Source organism: Zingiber officinale, chromosome 8A, assembly GCF_018446385.1.
Source record: "Zingiber officinale cultivar Zhangliang chromosome 8A, Zo_v1.1, whole genome shotgun sequence".
NCBI classification, from domain to species: domain Eukaryota; kingdom Viridiplantae; phylum Streptophyta; class Magnoliopsida; order Zingiberales; family Zingiberaceae; genus Zingiber; species Zingiber officinale.
The window spans coordinates 16,306,002-16,332,599 of NC_056000.1; the positions used below are offsets into that span (position 1 = coordinate 16,306,002).

Here is a 26,598-nt window from a genome sequence, read left to right on the forward strand (position 1 = left end):
GAGCATGAAGAAGGTATAATGTGTCATCCTTGTGATTCTCCTGCATGGAAACATCTTGATAATGTGTTTCCCTCCTTTGCAATGGAACCACGAAATGTGAGATTGGGACTTTCTGCAGATGGATTTCAACCATTTGGTCAGTCGGGACAACAATATTCATCTTGGCCAGTTATATTAACACCGTACAATTTACCACCATGGATGTGCATGAAAGATGAATTTATGTTTCTTACCGTGCTTATTCCTGGTCCAGCCAATCCAAAAGATAAGATAGATGTTTTCTTGCAACCTCTAATTGCCGAGCTTAATGAATTATGGAATGTAGGCTCGGTTACTTATGATATTGCAAGTAAAACTAATTTTACATTGCATGCGGCCTTATTATGGACGATCAGTGATTTTCCAGCATACTCAATGTTGTCGGGATGGAGCACGGCTGGTAAATTAGCATGCCCACATTGCATGACAGAGTCCGATGTATTTTCATTACCTTGCAGTAGGAAGATATCTTGGTTTGATAATCATCGTAAATTTCTACCACTGGATCACCCTTTTAGGCGAAATAAGAAAAATTTTCTAAAGAATGTTGTAGTCAGAAAACCTCCCCCAGCAGTCCATGCTTCAGGTGAAGAAATCATTGAACAAATAGATAGTTATGGATTCCTCCCAGTATCTCAGCCTAATTCTGATGAGATAAATAAGTATCTTGTGAGGATGAGCAAGTGTGGTTGGAAGAAAAGGAGCATATTCTGGGAGTTGCCTTATTGGAAGTATCTACTCATTCGACACAATATAGATGTGATGCATGTCGAGAAAAATTTCTTTGATAATATCTTCAACACTGTGATGGATGTACCTGGAAGAACTAAGGACATTGCAAAATCACGTGAAGAATTAAAAGAACTAGTCAACAGACCAGAATTGCATCAGAATGAAACAACCAATAAGTTTCCAAAAGCTTGTTATACATTGGACAAAGATGGTAAACAAGCTTTATATAGTTGGTTAAAAGAAATTAAATTTCCAGATGGATATGCTTCGAATATGGCTCGATGCGTTGACATGAACAAATTAAAGATGTTTGGAATGAAGAGTCATGACTGTCATGTGTTCATGCAAAGACTTATTCCAATAGCTTTTCATGATTTACTTCCCAATAATGTTTGGCAAGCACTTACAGAGTTGAGTCTTTTTTTCAGATATTTGACAGCGAGGTGTATTATGACGGTTGATATGATTCAGCTAGAGACTGACATTCCTCTCATACTTTGTAAGTTGGAGCGTATATTTCCACCAAGTTTTTTTGATTCAATGGAACATCTACCGGTACATTTACCATATGAGGCACGAATAGCTGGTCCTGTGCAGTACAGATGGATGTACCCATTTGAAAGGTTTTTAAGAAAATTAAAAAATAATGTTCGTAATAAAGCAAGAGTTGAAGGGTCAATATGTAATGCTTATCTAGTGGAGGAAGCATCTTCGTTCTGCTCTTATTATTTTGCTGATAATGTTAAAATCAGACACCGCAAATGTCCTAGAAATTCCGATGATACTCAGAATATAGATCCATCGATGCTTTCTATTTTCAAATTTTCTGGTAAACCAATGGGTGCATCTGTTTCTAGATGGTTAACTCAACAAGAATACCATGCTGCAAGAACATACATACTCTTAAACTGTGATGAGGTCAAACCCTACATAAAGTAAGTTAACTTCTCTAATCAAGCTTTTATTTCGTTGTAGTTAATTGCTTGATATCCTAATTTTCTTATAATTATCTTTTTTCAAAGCTTGTATGAGCAACAATTACATCTTCAAAATCCATCAATAACTGCAAGTGAGGTTGCTGAAAAGTTAGAGACTGAATTTGCATTATGGTTTCAAATATATGTGAGTTAAAGAAATTTTCATAATTATTTATTTATAAAAATTTGGTCCTAATTTTTCGTATTACTATTTTGATAGGTGAAAGACCGAAGAATATCTAATGTACAAGATGATAGAATATTGAATCTTGCATCTGGACCCCTACGCCAAATAATGGTCTATTCGGGTTACTATGTTAATGGTCTCAAATTCCATGTGAGACAACGAGATTCAGAGATTAACTTTTAATTCTAGTGTCTGCGTTAAAGGATCTATCGACACCAATAACACTGAGTTTGATTACTATGGTAGACTTGAGGAAATTATAGAGGTTGAGTATCCTGCATTACCGATAAAAAGGTGTGTGTTGTTCAAATGTTCATGGTATGATCCAACCCCAAGAACAGGTACCAGAATACATCCAAATTATAATTTAGTAGAGGTTAATGCAAACAGAAGGTTCAATAAGTTTGAACCTTTCATTTTTGCAATACAAGCGGGTCAGGTGGTTTATCTTGAATATCCTACGAAGAGAAGAAGAGCTAGTGAATGGTTGTCTGTTTGTCAATTGAAGTCTCGTTCAACCATAGAAATGCCGAACACTATTACTGCTCAAAACCATGATGCATTTCAGAATGACGAAGTAGAGAGACATTCGGTTGATTCACAAATCCAATCTACATCACAATTACTTGTAGATGGTAATGCCACTGACGAGGAGATAGATGATGGAGAGAAATCCAGCAGTGAGGATTTTGTTGAACTAACAGAGTCTAGCGACAACGACCTACAAACTGTTAATGTTGAGTAGAAATGCTTCCAGAGTCTAGCATTGATTAAATTTTAGCATTATTATTCATCTAGTAAGTTATGCTTTAATCATGTTTTGTTGCTTATTTATCATGTTATTAAAGATTTATTATGATGTGTGCTAATATGGTTTTTGTAGATATAAGGTATCATCACAGATCTTCCAGCACCACTCCGTGGATCCACCGTACTTAGGGTTGTTGGAGAGTCGTAAGTATTTTTTTTATTATTAGTAATTCAAGTTCTTTATTTATAACATATATCTTATGTCTTAATATTGCTTATATGTAGGTTTACTCCCGACGGCCATCGAGTATCCACCTATATCACACGGAAATTTAAGGAAAGAGTCTGCATATCTGGGACTACATGGAGACATGTAGATGCTGGAACTAAGGATTTCTATTATTAAGAATTTGTGGTAAGTAAATTGAATATGTACATTATATTTATCCTTTAATATTCTAAAATTTTATTTTTAAATTACAGAAAAAATATACATGGGAGGAGGGATACGAGGTAGAATTTGCAAAAACTTGGAATATTTATTGTGCCAAGTTGTACAAAGACCTATTATACTATGTGAGAAAGGATGGCACACGGCCTGCTTATGTATCCGAGGAGATTTGGAGTGCATGGACGACCACTTGGTCTGCAGAAAGATGGCAAACAAATGCTCTAAAAGCTCGAGCGAATAGGAATACAGAGTCAGGTGGTCCTAGTACTGGATCTGCTCGACATACATCAGGATCTCGTTCCATTGTTGAGCACGCTATGGATCTGGTGATTTTAATTTAAAGTTATATAAATTAAATTTTTATTTATTAATGAACTTGTATAATTTTAGTCAAATTTGTTTATGCATGCAGGAGCGTTCTTTAGAAAGACAACTCACTTGCTTGGAGATCTTTCTCAAAACTCACAAGAGAAAGGATGTCACATATATTGATGATCGATCAAAGAACATTGGGGTTTGAATTAATTTATATTTAATCTTTAATAATGATTAATTAGCTTTACTAATTGTGTATAATATATAAATTGTATATTTTTTCTACACAGGAGGAAATGACAAGCAGGGTTGCTCAGGCATCTCAGCCACCAATAGAGGGAGGGGAGTCACAGGATCTATCCACCCAGGATATAAATGAAATTTATTATGATGTTGTGGGTGGAAGGACAAAGAACTCCTCCCTCTACGGCCTTGGTTCCCAGGCGAAGGTGGTATTTGATCGCTTGAGGACTCCTAGGGGTCGTGCGAGTTCCTCTTCTTCTTCTTCTGAGGTGGAGTCATTAAGAAAAGAAAACCAAGACTTGAAGACTCAGATGACTACCATGGATCAGAAGTGGGAGAAGAAGTGGGCTGCACAGGAGCAGACATTGGCCCAGATGCAAGCAATCATTGCACGATGGGACCCATCACAGCAGCCCCAGTCAGAGGAGACCCCAGACCCATCAGACCCAGACCCCGCTGATGATTAGATTTTGTTGAGGTATGTTTATCTATAACTTGATTTTTTTTATATTTTTTTAGATATTCATTAAGTCAAATATATTTATTGTATATTATTAAATACTTATCTTAAAATGTTTTACATTTTTCAGGAGTTCATACTGATACATTCACCATCACCACTATTATTGGTTATCCAAAATATAATCCAGGTATTTTTTTTTTACAAGTAAAATTAGTCATATATAACAATGTTTGAGTTATATTACATTTGCATCGAGTTATTCTAATCATAATCTATTGTATTTGACTTTTACAGGATTATATTCGGATATATGTATAAGTGATGTATCATGGTATGTATTTTGGATATTTTGTATTTGTCGTTCACTTGTATAATTTTAGATACTTTTGATTGTGAGAACTTGATACTTAGATTTTATTATAGTTTGGAGATTTTCTATTTGTCGTTCAGTTATGTTTATATATTTGTTGTATGTTGTATTTTGGAGATTGTGGATTGATTTATATTGTGATATTGTTAATATATTGTGTGGATTGTGTTTGTGATACCATCTATTGTGATGGTTTGTATTTGTATTAAATTTGTATATGGGAAACTAGCAAAACAGGGGCTGGATTTCAAAATTTTTCCAGATTTTTACCGACGGAATAACTGATTCCGTCGGTAAACACCGACGGAAACCCTAATTCCGTCGGCAAACACCGACGGAAACCCTAATTCCGTCGGTGTTCTCCGACGGAAAAGGCTCTTCCGTCGGTGCTTGCCGACGGAAAAACTGATTCCGTCGGAATTATACCGACGGAATTAGGGTTTCCGTCGGTAGTCTCCGTTCACCGCCATTTGTTTTTTTACCGACGGGTAAGAATCTCAGTCGGTAATATACCGACGGAAATATATATTCAGTCGGTAATTACCGACGGATGTATTTTTCCGTCGGTAAAGTTATTGCCGACCAAAATACTTCCGACATCAGAAATTCCGTCGGCATTCCGTCGGTAATCTCATATACCGACGGAATACCGACGGAATATTCCGTCGGTAATAATGGTAATTTTTGTAGTGTTTTTAGACGAAACTAGTTGATAGACCCTTCGCCATTGAAAAAATTGACTTTTTACTGAACCCATTAGGCAACTTTGGGAAATGACGAAATCACGTAGATAAGTTGAAAAATGATGAAATCACATATGCTTTATCGATTTTACCCCTGTTACTGTTCCAAGTCAAATCGATTCTGTTACCGATCGAATTATTTTTTTCATCAACTGATTTCGGGACCTAGAGAGCTCTGAATTATATAAATCAGTTCCTATATGTTTGTCTAGTTTTTATGATTATATTCATGCTCTCAAATATCAATTTGACCCAATATATTGAGAGCAATGATTTTTTGAATATGAAAAATTAATTTATGTTCAAAAAATCATTGATCTCAATATATTGGGTCAAATTGATGTTTGAGGGTATAGATATAATCATAAGAACTAGACGATCACATAAAAGCTAACTTCAAGTCAATCAGAGATCGTTTGTCCATCAAATAATTTTTTTCAAAATTGATTTTTTTAAAATTCATCATGAACAATATTATTTTTAAAAAAATTAGTTCGTTATCAAACGAATACTAAGCTTAATATATTGTGTCAAATTGATGTTTGAGGGCGTTTATATAATCAGAGCCAAAAACGGTTGATGGACCTAGAGACCTCGGAATGATATGAAATCAATTCCTATGTGCTCGTCTAGTTCTCCTGATTATAAAAATGTCCTCAAATATCAATTTGACCCGATATAATGAGAGCAATGATTTTTTAAACATGAAGATATGTTTAAAAAATTAATTCGTATTCAAAAAAATCATTGCTTTCAATATATCAGGTCAAATTGATGTTTGAGGACATTTTTTATAATCAGGAGAATTAGACGAAGACATAGGAATTGATTTCATGTTATTCCGAGATCTCTAGGTCCATCAGCCGATTTTAACCGAAATCGACTGATGGACGAATTTTCAAAAATCGATTCGACTGAAAAAAATTAGTTAAATCGATTTTCGATGGATTTTTCAAATAGTTTAGAAATTGATTTGACTGATTTTTTTCTAGTTGAATCAATTTTCAAAAAATTTATCCATCAGTCGATTTCGACCAAAATCAGATGATGGACTTAGAGACCTTAGAATGACATGAAATCAATTTCTATGTGTTCGTATAGTTTTCCTGATTATAAAAATGCCCTCAAACATCAATTTGACCCAATATATTGAGAGTAATGATTTTTAAACCATAGAGTGTTCGGAATGAAATGAAACCATGTCAAATTGATGGACATAGAATGCTCGAAATGATGTGAAACCATATCCTATGAGTTCTTCTGGTTCTCTTGATTATATCCATGTCCTTAAATATCAATTTGACATAATATATTGAGAGCATGATTTTTTTTGAATACGAATTAGTTTTTGAACATATTTCAGGTTTAAAAAATTATTGCTTTCAATATATTGGGTCAAATTGATATTTGAGAATATTTTTATAATTAGGAGAACTAGACAAGCACATAGGAATTGATTTCATGTCATTCCAAGGTCTCTAGGTCTATCAGCCAGTTTTGACCGAAATTGACTAGTGGATGAATTTTTTGAAAATCTATTCGACTAGAAAAAAATCAGTCGAATCAATTTCCAAACTGTTTGAAAAATTCATCAGAAATCGATTCGACTAATTTTTTCCAGTCGAATCGATTTTCAAAAAATCCATCTATCAGCCGATTTCGGTCAAAATCGGCTGATGAACTTAGAGATCTCGGAATGACATGAAATCAATTCCTATGTATTCGTCTAGTTCTCTTGATTATAAAAATACTCTCAAATATTAATTTGACCCGATATATTGAGAGCAATATTTTTTTAACTACAAATTAATTTTTTTAAACATATTTTCTTGTTCAAAAAATTATTGCTCTCAATATATAAGGTCAAATTGATATTTGGAGCTATTTTTATAATCAGGAGAACTAGATAAATACATAGAAATTGATTTTATGTCATTCTGAGTTCTTTAGGCCCATCAGCTATTTTTAGCCAAAATTAGCCGAAATCGATTTGGCTAAACTTATTAAAAATAGCTTATAAGCTCGTACAACTTATAAGTTATTTTAGGAGCTTATAAGTTGTTAGATCTTATTTTAAAAATAAGTTGTTAAAGTGTTTGAGTGAACTTATTACAACCAACTTAAAGGTATTGATGTGTTTGGTATTATAAGATCTTTTTATGAATAAAATTACCAAAAAGGGTATAATACTATTAATAGAAGATTTTGAGATTTTTATTAATAGAGGGTTTTGGGTGAATTTTTGAACCGGGGGAGGGAAAATTGGAAAGTGGCATTGGCCAAGAAGATGACACAGCGTTGGAAGAAAAGTCGGTGGAGATAAAAAGATATTAGGCTTATAAAAATTTATGGAGGATAAGATGAGGATTTATGAAATTATATAAGGATATTTTAGAGAAAAAAATTATTAAAATAAGATTTTTTTTAAAAAAGTAGGGTATTCCATACTTTTTTAAAAACAGCTTATAAGCTCCAAAACAACTTATTTTGACAGCTTATAATCTGTTTGAAAATAAATTTACCAAACAAATTTGAAGAGCTTATAAGCTCCAAAATAGCTTATAAGCTATTTTAGAGAGCTTATAAGTTCAGCCAAACACTCTCTAATTGACCTAGAGACCTCAAAATAATATAAAACTAGGTCTCTATATGTTAATCTAATTCTCTTGACTAAACAAATGCTCTCAATCATCAATTTGACATAATATATTGAGCGCAGTATTCGTTTGAACACGAATTAATATTTTTAAAAATAATATTGTTCATGATAGATTTTTAAAAAATCTATTTTGGAAAAAATCGTTTGATGGACAAATGATCTTTTATTGACATGAAATCAGCTCCTATGTGTTCCTCTAGTTCTTATGATTATATTCATGCCCTCAAACATCAATTTGACCCAATATATTGAGAGCAATATTTTTTTAAATATAAATTATTTTTTCATATTTAAAAAATCATTGCTCTTAATATTTTGAGTCAAATTGATATTTGAGGATATGGATATAATTATAAGAACTAGACGAACACATAGAAACTAGTTTCATATCATTCTGAGATCTCTAAGTCCCAAAATCGGTTGATCAACCGATATTGATCGAAATTGGATGATGAAAAAAAATGATTCGACTGGGAATACTAATAGGGATAAATTCGGTATAGCATACGTGATTTCATCATTTTTCAACGTACCTACGTGATTTCATCATTTCCCAAAGTTATCTATTGGGTTTAGTAAAAAGTCGTTAAAAAATAAAAAATTTGATATCTTAGAAAAAATGAACGTCCGAGGAATTCATTTGTGGTGTCGGTCAGTAAATATGATTATTGTGACTCTTATAATGCACTTTTGATATCATTTATTATGTTTGAATCGAATTAAAAAAAAAATCAATGCTCTCAATATAGTGTATCACATTTATGTTTTAGCCTCTGAAAATGTTTTAAATGATCATTTTTTAGCTTGAAACTTGGCTATTATAGGTTTCACCCTATTATAAGTTGTAGATATATAAACGAGCTTCGATTTCATATATTGTGTATTTCGTGATTTAACCTGAGTTAAAAGTTATAACTTCTCAAACTTTAAGATTTAACAGCCTGAGATAAAACAACTAGTTCCATGAAGTAAACACTTAAGTTTCATTTGTATCTTTGTACGACTAATTGACTCCTTGTTGTCTTGAATGCAGGTCTCTTACTTTATATCCTTTCATTATCTTTAGTCTTTCATAAGAATATATAAATATTCTACAAATAGAAATTGAAGAGATTCATGTTAATTTACAAAAAAAAAGAAATTATTTCTCATACACATACAAGTTAGTACATGACACTCTCTTCAAATGAACATCTCCAACTAACATCAAGCCATCATCTTTGTCTTTGTAAGTAGTGACATATTCACATCCATTGCAATCTTCTTTTCTTGAAACTTCTCTTGCCAGAGAGATGTGAGAATCAATAAAATGCAACAATAATTATTGAAAAAATGCAAACACGGTTGGTAACGGGAATATGGGAGTGTGAGTTACCCATGATATCCACGTTATCCACATTTCCACAAGGTAATTTACTAATATACCCCTTGGTATTCCCATTATATAAGTCGTCCAGTCTTTCATCGAGGGAATGTGTGAAAGAACGAGAGGAAGGAGAACATCAGAAGATGCAAGATTTGGTTTGTGAAATTGCGGAGAGCTTTTCAATTTTTTTAATTGCTCTTCTGATAGCAAATCCGAAGATCATATTCTGCTATCGTCGATTGTAGATTTGCGGGAGATCGCTGTAAGTATTTACAGTTTATATTTTAATTCATGCATTTAGATTGCAACAATGGTATCAGAGCCCGTGTAGTTCTAAATGCATGAAAAACAAAATTCCCTAAAAATTACCTCTATGTTGACAAATCATTCTATGAAATTGTTATGATTTTTTGCTCTTGTTTGCGGCAGAGAAAAATTGCCGACAGAGGTTGTCGTCTCCAAGCGAGATCATAATTGTGTGTCACGATCCTCTACCATTGCTGGGCGATGGAAGGCTGAGGTCCCAAGCTACAGAGGAGAGGAATGGGGGTGCGATCACGAACCCAAACTGGTCATGTGTCACAGTAAACCGTTAGGAAGAAACATGGTATGTTTAATTTCATAGTTTACTTAATTGAAATTAAATTTTATGTGTTTTGTCTCAATTAATTAATGCATGTGGATCATTACCTAGTTTATAGATCTAGATGAACTAGGTTGATTTAATCAAACCGATTTGATTTGAAATTGATTAATTGGGTTTGGACTAGATATGATCCAATGATCAGATTCATTCAATTAGGTCAAATTTGATTATATTATTTATATTTATTTTAATAGGTCAGACTTAAACCAATGGACATTAGTTTGATCAAATAGACCAGAGTTTGATTAATAAGTCTGAGATTGGTTGAAATGAACTTAGATTAAACAATAACAGAACATAGGTACAGTAGATCCTTATCCAATTAGATTAGTTCTATCGAGAACAATGGACCAAGCTTAGGATCTAAATTCCCAATCGACCGGTCCAATGGGTTAGTCGACTTAAACTCCTGAAAATTGAGAAGATTTATTTTTCTTGATTTATAATGTTGGTTCTATTTGTATAAATTGAATTAAGCAAATTTTGTACTGGTTAGTCAGTTTTGTACGAATTTATTTAATTTCAATTTTTCAGATGGCACGAACGATTACCACATTGGCTCATCGCGAAGTGTGGTGGAACCAACTGAGGGAGGAAATTCAGGAGATAGAGTATAACTCTATTCATGGAGTTGACGGACACGTTGGACGACTTGATGAACTATTTTGGAAACTTGAACAAAAAAGAGTTTCCAGTCCTGGACAGTTATAGGATCTGGGCTTTGATGCATTCATTGCCAAAGTATTATAAGGTGATAGCAGACTAAGTTTAAGAGCGTCATTAAGGACGTGTCACATATTCAGAATTATATGAGGAACTACTTCATCATATGACTGAAGAGGATCCTGAAGAGTCCGAAGAGGACCCAGAAATGCTCAAGGAAAATCCAGAAGAGGATTCGATTATAGATATGATGGAGAATTCTGAAGTTGTTCCACTTGTAATTGTTGGGACTATTCGGAGCTAGGGGGGTTGAATAGCTTCTCGCATTTTGTCGATGATGATGTTGCAGTAGATAAAACTCGACGCAAAAGCTTCTCAATGCTAACAAGAGGATTTACTTGATATTCACCTCAAGAAGAGGTGACTAATCCAAGGATCCGATCCTCACTCACACATCCACTAAGAATACACTCCTTCTCGGGAATGCTTCGGAGGTGGAGAAACCTCGTACACGACTCTCAATACAACAAGAGGAAGAAAGAAGCAAATACAAAGAAAATCTTACAAGATTTACACAGACGAAACCCTAGTTATCTTCTTCTTCTTGGTTGGGAACACCTCTTGACCTTGGAAGTGCAGCAACATTTTACTCCAAGAAGCTTCAAGTATTGGTGAGCTTGATGATGAGAGTGGAGAAGAGAAACGTGTGAGCGCTCTAAGAACCGAGCTCGAAAAATCCTTTTCTAGGTTTACTGTTAGCACATTAATCGATTAAGAATCCCCTTAATCGATTACCACGTCAGCAACCTGTATAAACGGCTATATTTTAAACCTTAATCGACTACTCTAGTCAATTAGACATTATTGAATCGATTAGCCAGATTGATTCAACAACATTCTATTCAATCGTGAGAAATAGCTTAAACGATCAACCCGATCTCTTAAGTTTTGAACAAAACCATTCTGTTCAAAGCAAAAGTCACTGTAAGCGATTACCCTAATCGTTTACGGTGTCCTAATCGATTACACCAATCGATTAAAGGACCTTTCTCGCGATTCGAAGCTTTAGCGATTACCTTAGTCGCTTAAGCTATGAAAATCAACTACCTTAGCCGATTACCAAACCCTAACTTTCTAAACCGAAGTCTAGGATTCTTTACACAACATCCAGTCAACCTTGACCCGTTGAGACTCTACAGTACTTAGCTTCTAGTCAATCTTGACCTGTTAGGACTTCTTTACCAAGTGTTTGGTCAATTCTTTAACCTATTTGGACTTTTCTCCTTGTGTCAAGTATCCGTTCAATTCTTTAACCTACTTGGACTTCCAATCACCGGGTGTCCAATCAATCTTGACCCACCTAGATTTCCACTGCCTGACTTCACTCACTAGGACTTTCACCTGACTTCACTCACTAGAATTTCTTTCTACCTAACTTCACTTACTAGGGCTTGTCATCTGAGTTCACTAATCAGGATTTTCGATGGTCTCCCTAAGCTCCTTGTACTCTTTATAAACCTTGAGATCAATATTCCGCAAGTAAGAACTCTCATCCATGTTTACCTTCACAAACAACCCGATGACATTTGCCTCTGTCTCCGTCTTCAATTGTGTCTTGACATTTTATCAAATAACTATCGATAAAAAAAAATCAAACCACCATAAACACACAAAGTTCACATCTTTAATCAGAAATCAAAAATTTATTTCGCAACTAGGGATGCACTGACACTCCTGCGACTAGAGTCGACCTTTACGAAGAATCAACGAAATTAGTCTCATTCTTTGAAAGCGCTCATTTTTTCGATCCTCGTTATCAGCTTCTCTAACGCATCAAAGCTTAGCAAACCAAGCCACGACTCAGCATCCTCGATGTAGCTCACCATGATTTCCATGCCCTTCACTTTCTTTTAAATCTTGATAAGATACACCACTTATTCTCAGAGTCAATCACAAATTGATCCAAAACTCTAGCCTTGATCTCAAATTGTTCCCGCTTATCGTATATCTTCGTGCCACTGGAAGGAGGTGAAGGGGATTATGGAGGAAATTTATTGAGACTAATATGAAGAGGGTTGGGAAATTAAGTTAGAAAAATAAAGTGCTTGGGAGTTTTTTTGTTCGGATGAACAATGAAAAGGAAGAGGGGTATATGTGAAAGAGAATAGAAGAGATACGTGATTTAGTCCATTCGAAAATGTGCTATGCATTTTGGGTAATATATACTAAAAAATTATTATTATTTATTTAAATGAAACCAAAGTAAATCAAATAAAAAAATTACAAAAAATTATTTTATCAAACAATTCTATATAAAAATATATGAGGATTCCTATATATATTTAAAATACTTATAAAATTAAAATAATTTTAATGAAAGTAAAAAATAAAAATTATTTTTTTTATATTTTTAATAATTAATTACATAATAAAAAAATTAAACTAAATTAAAAATAAAAAATTTGTTTTAGTTAAAGTATTATCACTTTAAATATTTTTTTGATTTTTAAATAAAATAGTATTGAAGTAATTTTTTATTTTTTTCTCTTCTAATTAATTATTAAAAAATAAAAAGAATAATTTTGATTTATTACTTTTATTATTTTTCTTTATTTTTTATTTTTTATTTTTAAAAAAGTTTATTAAAATTTATTTTTTAGAAAATCTGGATAAATTTATAAGAGAGTTTAATGATTTATTTTTAAAAAAAATTAAGTTATGTAAATTATTAATAATTTTTAATGAAATTTTTAATAAGATAATTAAATTTTTATTTTTTTAATTTGATTAGATCCAATTTGGTTTTATTTAAATAAAAAATAATTATTTATTTTAATTTATAATGAAATGCGAGAAGAAGGGTATTTTTGGAATTAAGTGCGCTTTTAAAAATGAAATTACGTGGGTGGTTGGGAATTCAAGACTGTGTGCGACTTTTGGTAAAACGCCGGATTTTTCCTAACCAAGTCAGTCGATTTCGTCCTGCACCGGCCACCGCCGCCGAGCAGGAGGAGGTCAACAGAGGCGATGCCGGGACCAGGCGCGCACACGATGTACGCGCTGGGGGTGGGGGTAGGGTTGATGCGCCTCTCCCGCGGCCGCTTTGGCCCTCACCACTGCCTCTTCTATGCCGCCAACGCTTTCCTCGGCCCCGACCTTGGCTCCTTTGCTGAATGGCTCGGTTCCTTCGCCTCATCTTCTGCCTCTCTCGGATCCTTGTCCATGGACCTCGTCCACCACCCCTTTTACTATCCCTTGCTACTCGGCCTTCCACTCTCCTTCTTCTACGCCCGACTTTCCGCCGCCCTCCTCCGCCATGGCATCCTCGACCCCGCCTCCAATGTTAGTAAACTCATGTCAGGTTAATATGACACGAAAGAACTGGATTTTCTGAACCTTTCCGAATTTATGGCGCTGAACTATTGATAATGCTCGCTCCTTTCTTATTGCTCGGATTCTCGTTCAATTCATTTTTGTTCGTCGGTTTGATGCCAATTTTACCTTCTTGCGAAATTTTATTGAATTAGTGTGGATTTGATTGTAAAATAGGTTCCACTGAACAAGATGCAATGCTTCATATTGTTATCCGCTGGATCCCTGTCGCACTTTTTCTTGGATCACTTGTTTGAGGTGAGCCTGTTTCTTTTTTACCGTATAGCTCAATTTCCAGCATATATATGTTTAGTTATTGACAAAAGCTAAAGAAATGCCTAACATCATGCCATAGTGGAACTCGTGATACATAATTTGGGTCTTTTGTTTTCTTAAAAATGAATAAGATTGCACTAAGTGGAGCTTGTGATGCGTAATTTAGTTCTTGTGTTTTTAGCAGAATGATTCTTCTTCTTCTTTTTTTAAGTGAGGAATGTCGGATCTTTGGCACTCCGGACTCTGCCTCTGATCTCTGATCTATGATTGAGTTTTATATATATATATATATATATATATATATATATTTCTTAGGAACATGCGGTAGAAAAATGTTCCCTTTTTACAATTGTATCTTATTGGAAGAAAGCTCTCTTAGTTCAATTCGGTAGAAAATGGGTCTCGAAAACCCAATGTAGTAGGCTCAAATCCTACAGAGCATGATTCAGTTTATTTGATGTCAAATCATAAGAAACTAATTAACAAAACAAAAATGTGGAATTGCAACTTGAATTTGAGCTCATGCAGAGAAACGCAAAACAAAAGAAAGAAATAATATTTACTAATTCAAAGGTCCAACCTTCATTCAAGATCTTATGTCATGTTTTCTCCCTTGAGTTGAGATTGAGCTTTCTTCTCTTTTCTTTGCTCCTGTCCACAATACCAAGAGTGTTTCAACTACCTGTTACTTGTGCTTTTGGCATTGAGGTGAGCCTGGTGTCATTCTTGCATCAGTAAGTGCATATTCACGTCCATCTCAAAACGAGGGCAAAATTGGGAGTCATCATTTATTTTGTACAATTTACAGCTAAAAAACTAGAATAAAATGGTTTATCTTCTTTTTATACCTAGATGCAATCTTATATGTATATATCCCATGAATGGAATAGGAATTTCTTTCCTGCTTAGGAAGGGTTTAGGACAAGAAGGGGGGAAGGCTGGGTAAGGTCTTTACTTGACTGTTGGGAAGCCTGAAAGTGAAGAGAGCAAGTCCTTGCTCCAAAGAAGCTCGAGCACAAGGCATGTTTGATCCCTATCTTGGTAGGTGGGTTGTTGAAGCAATGATGTTCCTAGCACTCTTTCTAGGGTTCTTTATTAGTTCAGGTTCAAAGCATCAAAGTTGTTTCTCTGCTCGTTCCATAGTGGGAACTAAAATTGGCATTTGTATAGCTTTAGGCATCATTTTGTTCAAGACCTTGGTCAAATCCAACTTGATGGAATTCCAGCTAACCTTATCTGACTATGGCACTCATAATTGTCAGCTAACCATTCCAAATCATCAGTCTTCAGAGAAGACAGACAGGAGGAGGCGTATGCTTAAGGAACTGCGTTAGTCAAATATAATTTGTAATTCAAGAAAAAAAAATGGAATGCAGAGTGGTGCTATGAAAGGTAATGTTGATCTTTAGCAATTTCAACCACTCATGGAATTGAATATCATCTACTAAACAGATCTCTTCACTGTGTTCTTCTTGAGTGTGAATGACATTGTGCCATAAACTTTAACCTTTCTAAGGATGATTTGTCTGAAGCTAGGTAAGCAATTGAAAGAAGTATCAATCAAGTTCGAACACCTACATTCGCTTACCTGGATTTCTCTAGAGATTACTTTTTTCGTGTTTAGGTAGACTTCGAGACCAAAAGGAATTTGTATTTGTTGCATTGAATCTAAAATTAGCATAGTCCTTTCTTAAAAGTTCTGTTTTCCCTCTCCTGAAAAATCTATTGGATGTTTAAAATTTAAATTGATTTTATTTATGGCACGTTTTATCAACATAACAGGAGAATGGCCATTCAACAATGTATACTTGGATCCTGAGCACAGGTTGGTGGAAGAGCAGAGCTCCTGTCAATCCAGATGCTGTTATTGTTGTTGGAGTCTTATGCACTTGTTTATTTGCCGGCTTTGTTTACATCAACAGGTACCTTGCACCAAGATCACACCGAGTATAATGACCACTTGTGCAGACACGTATTTGCATCTGGTGGTTTTGATTGCTAATTCAAGTTTCGAGACAATAGTTGCTACCAACCCATGACTCTGATTGTGCATGAGATATATAGCTTGACTTTACTGTAGCACTTGGAAGCTTGGCTAACTAGGTTTTGTCTTAGTCTTTTAGTACATCGTAGTAACTAGTTCATCTGCATGCGAGTTAGAACTGTAAGTATAGCTATTCCAAACTTCATTGCAGCCAATAAATTATCTTCTCTGCTTGCACCCCCATTTTATTTCAATGCTTGTTAGGGAATAAAGATGCAGACGATAATATTCCTTTTCAGTTCTTGCAAAGGAAGTTAATGATAAATTCTAACTTGAGCAGCCATTAAAAAAAAATAGCATGTCTTGGATGAATGAGAATTAATATGTTAATTTCTTGATATCTGACTACTATATATATATATATATATATAAAACTCTTTCGCTTGATACTGAGCAAATATAAAATGCCAGCATTTTGTTTCCATGACATGTCAGTGCAAGCATAAACTCAAAGCCTACTCAATCTTTTGGCTTTCAGAAATGAAATATATATATATATATTTCATTTCTGAAAGCCAAAAGATTGAGTAGGCTTTGAGTTTATGCTTGCACTGACATGTCATGGAAACAAAATGCTGGCATTTTATATTTGCTCAGTATCAAGCGAAAGAGTTGGCCTGTGTATCAATCGTGAAGGGCATAGTTATAAATAAGAGGCTAAACAACTAAAAGAGTGGAATACTCTTTTGTTCAATTTTTATCTCGTTGTTCTCATTATTGGTGTTACTTGTCACTAATGTACGATCATGATCAACTCTGGATGCCACAGTGATGTTATGCTTTTTGCTTCCAGGTTGAAAACTGGGGAATCGATCATCAAGAGGTCAGATCAGTCCTTGCGACTTATATTGTTTATCGCTGCCCTCTACTGTATATGGTGTGCCAGTCAAATATACTGGCGAAATCCTCCGCAACCCGCTATAGGGGAAGAGGCAGATCTTGGAGTCGTCATATTTATGTCTCTCTACTTCTTTCTGCCACATTGCCTTTGCTTGCTGTCGATGAACCAGAGAGATCACCCTGAGACAGCAGATCAATTGCCTTTCTGACTGCTGCACGGATCATCAATCACCGTAGCAAAAATCATCAGAATTGCACATGAGAATTGATATTTCATGTCGACAAGGCGTTGGCAGTATAGAGGAGATATTCAGAGTTCTCGAGATTTATTGAGTACATTTTCGACAAGTGACATTTTATTTTCCTACTTATGTGATCACAAAATCCGGTTGATTAGTCACCGACCGAACCCACGCCCATTTGTGATCCTTTACGTCCACCAAGTTCTTGGCCACCGCCACCTCTTCCAGAGGTATGTAGCCATAGATGCCATTGATCGGCCCTGACACGAACCCCGTGTACCCAGCCATCACTCCATGGATGGCTGAATGAGCCAACAAGGTGCAATACAAGTTGTCTGTGGCATTTGCTGGGACTGCTCTTATCATGTAGGTTGGATCTATGTACTTCACCGTGAACAGCTCGTCAGGATGCTCCCTTTCCCACCACCCCTTCAGCTCGGTCTTCAGCCACGCACCCACGTCTAAAAAGACTGGATTCCCAGACTCATCCATCTCCTTCTGAGCCTCTGTTCTCGGTATCATGTCCTGCCCTGCGCCTTCCGCCACCACGAGCACCGCATGCCCGTTCTTCTTCAGCCTCTGGTCGAGGAACTCGAGCAGCCCCCCTTTTCCTTCCAAGTAGAAGTCGTTCTCGGGGATGAGACAGCAGTCGACATCGCGGCTGCTGAGCGTGGCGTGAAGAGCGATGTGGCCAGCGCTTCTGCCCATGAGTTTCACCAGCCCGATGCCATTCACGGCGCTCTCCGCCTCCACGTGAGCGGCGTTGATCGCGTGCTGCGCCATCTCCACGGCGGTTTGGAAACCGAAGGATCTGTCTATGATGCCGATGTCGTTGTCGACTGTCTTGGGGATCCCCATAAGGGATACGTACAATCTGCGGCGCCGAATCTCTTCATATAGTTTTGCAGCACCTCTCATCGTCCCGTCGCCACCAATGCAATAAACCTGATGCATCTCGAAAGAATTAGACAAAAGATAAATATCAAACGAAAATCAAACATATTGTCTAATCACTGGTTCCTTATTATTGTAACCAAGTCTACAAGTAGAAGAATGGTTTAGCTATGCTGCAAGGTAATATCTACAAACGATTTAATGAAGAAATTGACTAGATCGAATGCATATAATTAAGCAAATCGCACGTATGATTATGCCCCAACCTGATTAAAACCGTGCCTTTCGATAGCGTCGACGATCTTCCCCAGATCGAAGCCGCCCCTGGAGGTGGTTAAGGCGGTGCCGCCCATCTTGTGCCAGCTGTCCACCATTTTCGGGTCGAGTGGCACGGGATCAGCGGAGTAAAACCCGGGGTACCCCGAGGGCACGCCGAAGACCTGGCGCACGCCGTAGATCTCCCACAGACCCACCACCAGCTCTCTGATGACCGTGTTGATACCCGGGCAGAGGCCGCCGCAGGTGACGATGGCGGCGCGGACGGCGGACGGGTCGAAGCGCACCGTCCGCCGCGGTCCGGCGCGGTGGTAGGCGATGAGAGGGGAAGGGGGAGCGGAGGAGGATAGGTCAAAGACGATGTGGCGGAGGATGACGTCGGAGGAGGCGATGTAGAAGCCGGCGGACTGGTGGTAGAAGGGGATGCAATCGATGGGGTTGGGGAGGGAGGGGAGGGAGGGGAGGTAGTCAGAGAGGTGGGGGAGAGGGGCGAGGGTGAATGGAGGGAGCGGGAACTCGGTGGCGGTGGTGCTGGAGTCGAGATCCATGTTGATTAGCGTCGTGAGGTCAGAAACCACCGCCAGAGCGCTACAAGTAGTTGTCTGCTTGGGAGGAGGTGAAGGGTAAGTTAATACTGCGTGTTACTGAACCCAGTGGTACTGGTAATTTTGGAAAATAACCAAATCAAGTAAGTTGAAAAATGATGGAATTATGTATGTTGTACTGATGTTGAGAGGTTTAGGGGAATAAGACTAGGGAATAAGGATTATTTGATTGTCATTATTGATATTTGGATTATATGAATAAAAATATAAATAAGAAATGAATCTCTATAATTGGATAATAACTCATTTTTATGTCTTTTCAATTTAATGAGTCATTATTCTATTTTTAACAATTAAAATATTCTCTTATTTCAAAAATACTCTTGGTTCAAAACTAAAAATTTTCCCTTTAATAAATATATTTATTTATTATTTTCATATCACTTTCTCTCTCCTTGTTCTCTCTCATCATATTTTCTCTCTCCTCATTTTATCACCCATTTTCTCTCTTCTTAATCTCTCTCATCACAATTTTTTTTTCTCATCACACTTTCTCTCTCATCATACTTTCTCTCTCCTCAATCTCTCACATCGCACTCTCTTTTCTCTTTCTTCTCATCACACTTTCTCTCTCATCATGCTTTCTATCTCATCACACTTTCTCTCTTCTCAATCTCTTCCATCACACTCTTTTTTTTTCTCAACACACTTTCTCTCTCATCACGCTTTTTCTCTATCATACTTTCTCTCTTCTCAATCTCTCCCATCACATTCGTTTTCCTATTTTTTCTCATATGCTTTCTCTCTCATCATACTTCCTCTCTCATCATACTTCCTCTCTCCTCAATCTCTCCCATCACACTCTCTCTTCTCATTTTTTCTTATTATACTTTCTCTCTCTTCATCCTCTCTCATCATATTTTTTTCTCTCATCTTCTATCATCATGCTCTCTCCCATCACATCTCTCTTCCCTCATTTTCTCTCATCGCACTTTCTCTCTCTTCATTCTTTCCCATCACACTTCTCTCTCATCATACTTTCTCTCTCATCATATTTTTCTCTCACATCTAATTTTTTCTCTTATTTTCCTTTAGGGTAAAAAAAAATTTTAATTTATTCCGATAAAAAATATTCAACTAACTAAATATTGCTTTTAAAAGTGATATCTATGTTCATACTCATTCTTATTCCACAATACTATGATTCCTATTCCGATTCTCATTCCTAAGAAAGAACCAAACATCTCTTACTTTTGTTACTGTTTCTAATCGAATCATTCTTTTATCAGTTGAATTATTTTTTTCATAAATCGATTTCGATCAAAATTAGTTGATTAGTCGATTTCGAAACCTAGAGATCTCAAAATTATACGGAACCAATTTTTATATGTTCCTCTGGTTCTTATGATTATATTCATGCACTCAAACATCAATTTGACCCAATATATTGAGAGCAATATTTTTTTTTGAAGAGAAAAACTAATTTATGTTTAAAAAATCATTGCTCTTAATATATTAGATCAAATTGATGGTTGAGGCATGAATATAATCGTAAGAACGAGATGAATATAGAAACTAATTTCATGTCAATCAGAGATCGTTTATCCATCAAACGATTTTTTCCAAAATAGATTTTTTAAAATCCATCATGAATAGTATTATTTTTTAAAAAAATTAATTCATACTCAAATGAACACTACACTCAATACATTATGTCAAATTGATATTTGAGGACATTTATATAGTCAGAAGAACTAGACGAACACATAGAGACTTAGTTTCATATTATTCCGAGGTCTCTAGGTTTGACCGAAATTGGCTGATGGACCTAGAGACCTCGGTGTTGGGACCGAAAATTAACTAGAAGGGGGGGTGAATAGCTCGTCGCGTGCTTCATGGTTGGCGTTGCTTGTTTCTTCAAAGATATGTGCAGCGGAAATGTACAAGAAACAAAATACAACGCTAACAAATGGATTTTACTTGGTATCCACCTCACAAGAGGTGACTAATCCAAGGATCCACATACTCACACACCCTCCACTATGAAACACACTCCTCTACGGTAACTACCGAAGGCGGAGAAGCCTTTACAAACTCTCAATACAAGAAGAAAGGAAAGGATATGAAATACAAGCAAAAGCTTACAATAAACCCTAACCCTAACTTCTCTTCTTGATTTTGATCCGCCTCTTGACTTGGAAGAACCTCCAAGAATTTTCAAGAACTGGCGATCTGAACTTGAGAGAGAGTTGTGGAATCGCTGGTGAAGATTGGAGACGAATCGTGTAAGCACTACTGAAGGAAACGCTCGCCTGCAGCTAAATACGACGCCAACGGTCCGATCCCGATCGATTGGATTGCTCCCAATCGATCGGGGAGGCTTTGGATCGATCAACCGATCGATCCAGAGTGCCTTTGTGCTCTCTGGAATAGCCTGGATCGATCGACTGATCGATCCAGGGCTTATCGCGCACAAACAGCAGCTCCCAATCGATCCACTGATCGATTGGGACGTCTGGATCGATCCACGGATAGATCCAAAGGGGTTCTGTTCGTGGGGACTCACCCGATCGATCAGTTGATCGATTGGGCATGATCCAATAGATCGGCTGATCGATCCAGATCTGCTGGATCAATCCAGATCTTGGTTTTTGCCCAAAAGCAAGTCCAAAGCCCCCTAAACTAACATCCAGTCAACCATGACTTGTTGGTACATAAAACCTAGCATCCGGTCACCCTTGACCAGCTAGGACTCTCTCACTAAGTGTCTGGTCAATCCCTTTGACCCACTTGGACTTTTCTCCTCTTGCCAAGTATCCGGTCAATCCCTTTGACCTACTTGGACTTCACCAGATGTCTGGTCAACCTTGACCCATCTGGATTTCCCCGTGCCTGGCTTCACTCACCAGGACTTCCCTTCTGCCTAGTTTCATTCACTAGGATTTCTCTTCTGCCTGGCTTCACTCACCAGGACTTTCACCTAGCTTCACTCACTAGGATTTCTCTTCTGTCTGACTTCACTCACTAGGACTTTCACCTAGCTTCACTCACTAGGATTTCCTTCTGCTTGGCTTCACTCACCAGGACTTTCACCTAGCTTCACTCACTAGGATTTTCAGTCAAGTATTCAGTCAACCTTGACCTACTTGACTCTCCTTCACAATCTCCTCACATGAACAATTGCACCTGCAATGTTCATGTGTTGTCTACAAGTATTGTCAAATATCGAAACCAAATCATCAAGACTCGAGCTTGACTCACTTCAAGCCCAGTCAAATAGGTCAACCTTGACATAGGGAATATTACACCAACAATCTCCCTTTTTTTGATGTTTTACAATACCACATGTTAAGTTAGGAAATTAGGCTAATCCCATAGTCTCAACTCCCTTCATGCCAATATCTGAATGATGGTTCCCTCCATTCTTCTCCTTTTCTAGAGGGCAAACTCCCCCTTTAGGTACTGAAGGCCTAACTTAACCATGCATTCTCCCCTATTGGCACACATCATAAACATGCCCCCATCTTTGGGCACACATCAACCACAACCTCTCCCCCCTGAAGAGTTGCTTATCGTTGTTCACAACTTCACTCATTGTGATCAACACGATAATAAAGATCTCATACCCTTCATTATCATTAATACTCACCCTTGAACATTAACCACTTGAATAACCCAAATGAAGGTCCCATACCCTTCATTTTTATCAAATGCTCATCCATGAGCAAACTCCACTTAAACAATGAGGATATCCACTCCCCATTAATTTCAATGCCCAACCTTGAGCATTTTCTCTAAAAGAAGGTTAACCACCTCCCAAGGTGTATGAAAAAAATAATTTTCATGTCCTTAAAGAGTAACTCCCCCTAAAGACATGGTCGTACCTTCTGTCATTGCACCAACAATGACTTGGAATCCCTAAACTTTTAGGAAATCCAAATTTAGAAGTTTTGAGGTTCAAACATTCAATATTGAAACCAAACCTCAACCTAAACTTCAATTTAATCTTCCCTAACCAATCCATCTTTGTTTTCAACATGAAAACACCCTTTTTAAGTATAAAAATATATTTTGATGGGTTTGGAATGATTACCTCGACTAAACCTGGTTTGGAATGCTGAAATCATGCTTTCCCAGCCAAAATCAGCTTCCTCAATCGATTGGAGTTGAGTCCCAATCGATTGAATTGCTTTGAATCGATCCACCGATCGATTTAGCGAGTCTAGATCGATCGACCGATCGATCCAGCGAACTTCTGCTCACGAGAATAGTCTTCTCAATCGATCGACCGATCGATTGAGACACTTAATCGATCGGGTGATCGATTGGAGTTCTGATAGTTGCTGAAATTCCATTTCAGTCAACTTCAGAAACCCCTAGAAAAACCTACAAAAATCCAAAAATTGTGAAAATTTGTGTAGACATTATTTAGGGCATATATTATCATGGAAAAATAATTTTATAAGAAAATACTTTATATTTTTCAAGATTGACACAAACTAGAGAACTTGCAAAAACTTTAGTGTTTTCTTCTAGTTTGTGCTCAACTATTTAATGATGATTACTATCAAAAGATAATCTTCATCAAGGTTTGCCAAAAGCATTTTAAAATGATTTTCAAAACCAATATCCCACCATGTTCCTTGGGCTTAATGCACATGACTTGTACATTAGCTTTTCCAATGATGGGAAAACACATACCTATGTGTTTTGATGAACTTAGAACTCAAAAGAATGCACTAAATCAACATCTTGAGTTTTGTTCATCATCCTAACATCTCACTTGTATCTAATGTGCACTAAACCACATACAAGTCACCTTATGGGTCTTTGTGAGATGTAAAGTTTGGTTTTGCCCTAATCTAGGGATCATGCATATCTATCTAAGTATTCTTAACCCCATAGCTAATTTTAAATCTAACCTAGATTGCCCAAAGTGCTTCAAGACAATGCCAAAGTCTAAATTGACATTTCTAATTCTCTTGATTAATTTATGCTAATTAAAATTAATCATATTCCTCAAGTGTTGGCATATTTCATTTTCCCACAAGAGTAGCACTTTAAATTAAGGCCCGGATTGCCTTTAATCTCTTAAGAACATACCAAATTCCCAACTTGGTAGTTCTTATGATTTTCCTAAATTGTGCCAATTAAGATTAAAATCACCATTTCCAAAATTTGGCATATTTTACTCTTCCAAGAAGTAAATGATATATCTATTTCATTTTCAAAGGTTAATAATAACCTTGAAAATGCTCCTTGAGTGTCAACTTCAACATGATTAGGTTAACTATCCTTTCACTTAGAGTTGACACTCTCTAACCCATCTATGGGGTAGAGAAGATGCTCCTAGGAACCCAAAACTTATTGGTGCTCCTTGGATGTTCTAGATACTCACTAGGGATAACCTCCCTAGATACCTTCCTAGTGACCTTGTTGGCTTCTTAGAAGCCTTTGTCACATTTTCTAGGTCAGCCCTAGGAATTGCTTCCCTTGTGACCTTCTTTATGACTTTCTTGGACTTCTTAGAAGTCTTAGTCACATTTGTTGCAAAAATACTCTTAGGGATGACCTCCCTAGTATTCTTTACTTGACCACTAGACCTAGAGTTTGTTCCATAACTATATGGAACTCTATGATAAGTAGGTACATCCTTTTTGGTTTTAGGTTTGTATCACAAACCTCTATGACCCTTGTTGTCCTAAACTTAGATTTTGACTCTTGGGCCCTTGTGTCATATTTGTTATTTTTCGAAGAGTCCTCTCTAATTTGTCAAGTCTTGACCTCAAGACTTGATTTTCCTTCCATAATTCTTCACCCTTAGGTTTTTCACTAAAACCTTGATTTTTCTTCTTCTTAGGCAAATACCTAGTATCCTTAGGGTTCTTGCCTAAATTCCTATCTACCTTTCTAGGCCTAGGTTGAGAGGTTTTAGCATGATAAGCTACATGATTTTCCTTAATCTTATCATGCCTTCTATTTTCATGGTAAATAGCATTAAAATGATATAGATTAGAACTATCATACTTTTTACCATTATTAAAGGGGGTAGGTTCAATGAACGATACCTTCCTTTTTACCTTGGAGGCTCCCTCTTGAATTGTGCTTCCTCTTTGAGCCTTGACCACCTTCTTCCCCTTAGGGCATTGACTTCGGTACTGCCCCTTTTGATTGCAAGAGAAGCACACAATGTGCTCCTTGTTCTTCTTTGTTCTGGGAGTGGTCTCCTTAGGCTTCTCCTTACCCTTTTGTGTCACTTGACCCTTCTTCTTGACCAATTTAGGGCATTTGCTCTTGTAATGCCCATGTTCCCTACATTCAAAACATATGATATAATTTTTATTATTAAATGAACTATTTATACCTTCTTGTGTAGGGGTGGCTTCTTCTCCTTTGGATCCGGATGCAGAGACTTCCTCTTGATCCGATGATGATTCTCCTCCAATAGATATGTCTTGATTTGTGGAGGTGGAACCTTCTTCATCCTCTTCTCTTCTTGGCCCGGATGTGGAGACTTCTCCTTCTACTTGATCCGGTGTCACCAAAAGTTGCTCCCCCTCAATCCTAGAGATAGAGATTTCTTCATCTTCATCTTGTACATGGAACAAGGAGTATGCTCCCTCCTTGCCCTCTTCATTGCATCCCTTTGAAGATGAAGCTTCTTCTTGGACTTCTTCTTCGGAAGTTGAGCATCTCTCAACTTCGGAGTCCTCCTCTTGGTCTTGATCCAATAAGTCGCCCTCTTTGGATTCCTCTAGATTCGGTACAGTGGAGGGGATCTCATGGATTGATGTCAATTTGCTCCAAAGCTCCTTGACATCCTTGAACTCTCCAATTTTTCCAAGAATGTGGCTAGGCAATAGATTGACCAAAAGCTTGGTCACTTTATCATTGGCCTCACATCTTTGGATTTGCTCTTGGCTCCAATTGCTTTTCTTGAGGACTTTGCCCTTTGAATTTCTTGGAGCCTCGAAGCCTTCCATTAGAGCAAACCATTGCTCTATCTCCACCATTAAGAAGTTTTCGATCCTTGATTTCCAAAGATCGAAGCTAGTAGATGTGTACGGTGGAGCCACCCTTGTGTCAAATCCAAGTCCATCTTGGAATTACATCTTGAAGTTGAGCTTCTTGAATTCTTTAACTTTGATGAATTTGCTCCAACTTCTTCACCCTCTAACTTTGCTTGTTTTATTTGCCCCTTCCTGCGATGATTCCGGTGAAGAGCGACCTTGCTCTGATACCACTTGTTGGGACCGAAAAGTAGCTAGAAGGGGGGGGGGGGGGGGAATAGCTTGTCGCGTGCTTCGTGGTTGGCGTTGCTTGTTTCTTCAAAGATATGTGCAGCGGAAATGTACAAGAAACAAAATACAACGCTAACAAATGGATTTTACTTGGTATCCACCTCACAAGAGGTGACTAATCCAATGATCCACACACTCACGCACCCTCCACTATGAAACACACTCCTCTACGGTAGCTACCGAAGGCGGAGAAGCCTTTACAAA

At 36.9% G+C, this 26,598-nt stretch overlaps 2 protein-coding genes across 2 annotated transcripts; one reads left to right on the plus strand and one right to left on the minus strand.

The window, feature by feature from the left end:
- Positions 1–13,521: 13,521 nt before the first annotated feature.
- On the plus strand, positions 13,522–17,538 carry LOC122012747. Its single transcript, XM_042569388.1, has 4 exons — positions 13,522–13,946; positions 14,154–14,234; positions 16,035–16,174; positions 17,090–17,538. The coding sequence occupies exons 1-4, from the start codon at positions 13,632–13,634 to the stop codon at positions 17,343–17,345; spliced, it is 792 nt and encodes a 263-aa protein (XP_042425322.1). The 5' UTR covers positions 13,522–13,631; the 3' UTR covers positions 17,346–17,538.
- Positions 17,415–19,202, minus strand: LOC122012746 (ATP-dependent 6-phosphofructokinase 2-like). The gene is made up of 2 exons (XM_042569387.1): positions 18,539–19,202; positions 17,415–18,323 (listed from the first exon to the last, which is right to left on the minus strand). Exons 1-2 carry the CDS (start codon positions 19,094–19,096, stop codon positions 17,505–17,507), a joined length of 1,377 nt encoding a protein of 458 aa, XP_042425321.1. The 5' UTR covers positions 19,097–19,202; the 3' UTR covers positions 17,415–17,504.
- Positions 19,203–26,598: the final 7,396 nt, after the last annotated feature.

Excerpts from the sequence above, each read along its gene's own strand:
- LOC122012747 (XM_042569388.1), top strand. The coding sequence starts at position 13,632 with ATGCCGGGACCAGGCGCGCACACGATGTACGCGCTGGGGGTGGGGGTA. Across the intron at positions 14,235-16,034 it reads TCTTGGATCACTTGTTTGAG|GAGAATGGCCATTCAACAAT; the intron begins GTGAGCCTGTTT and ends TCAACATAACAG. Across the intron at positions 16,175-17,089 it reads GGCTTTGTTTACATCAACAG|GTTGAAAACTGGGGAATCGA; the intron begins GTACCTTGCACC and ends TTTTGCTTCCAG.
- LOC122012746 (XM_042569387.1), bottom strand. The coding sequence starts at position 19,096 with ATGGATCTCGACTCCAGCACCACCGCCACCGAGTTCCCGCTCCCTCCA. Across the intron at positions 18,324-18,538 it reads AAAGGCACGGTTTTAATCAG|GTTTATTGCATTGGTGGCGA; the intron begins GTTGGGGCATAA and ends GAGATGCATCAG.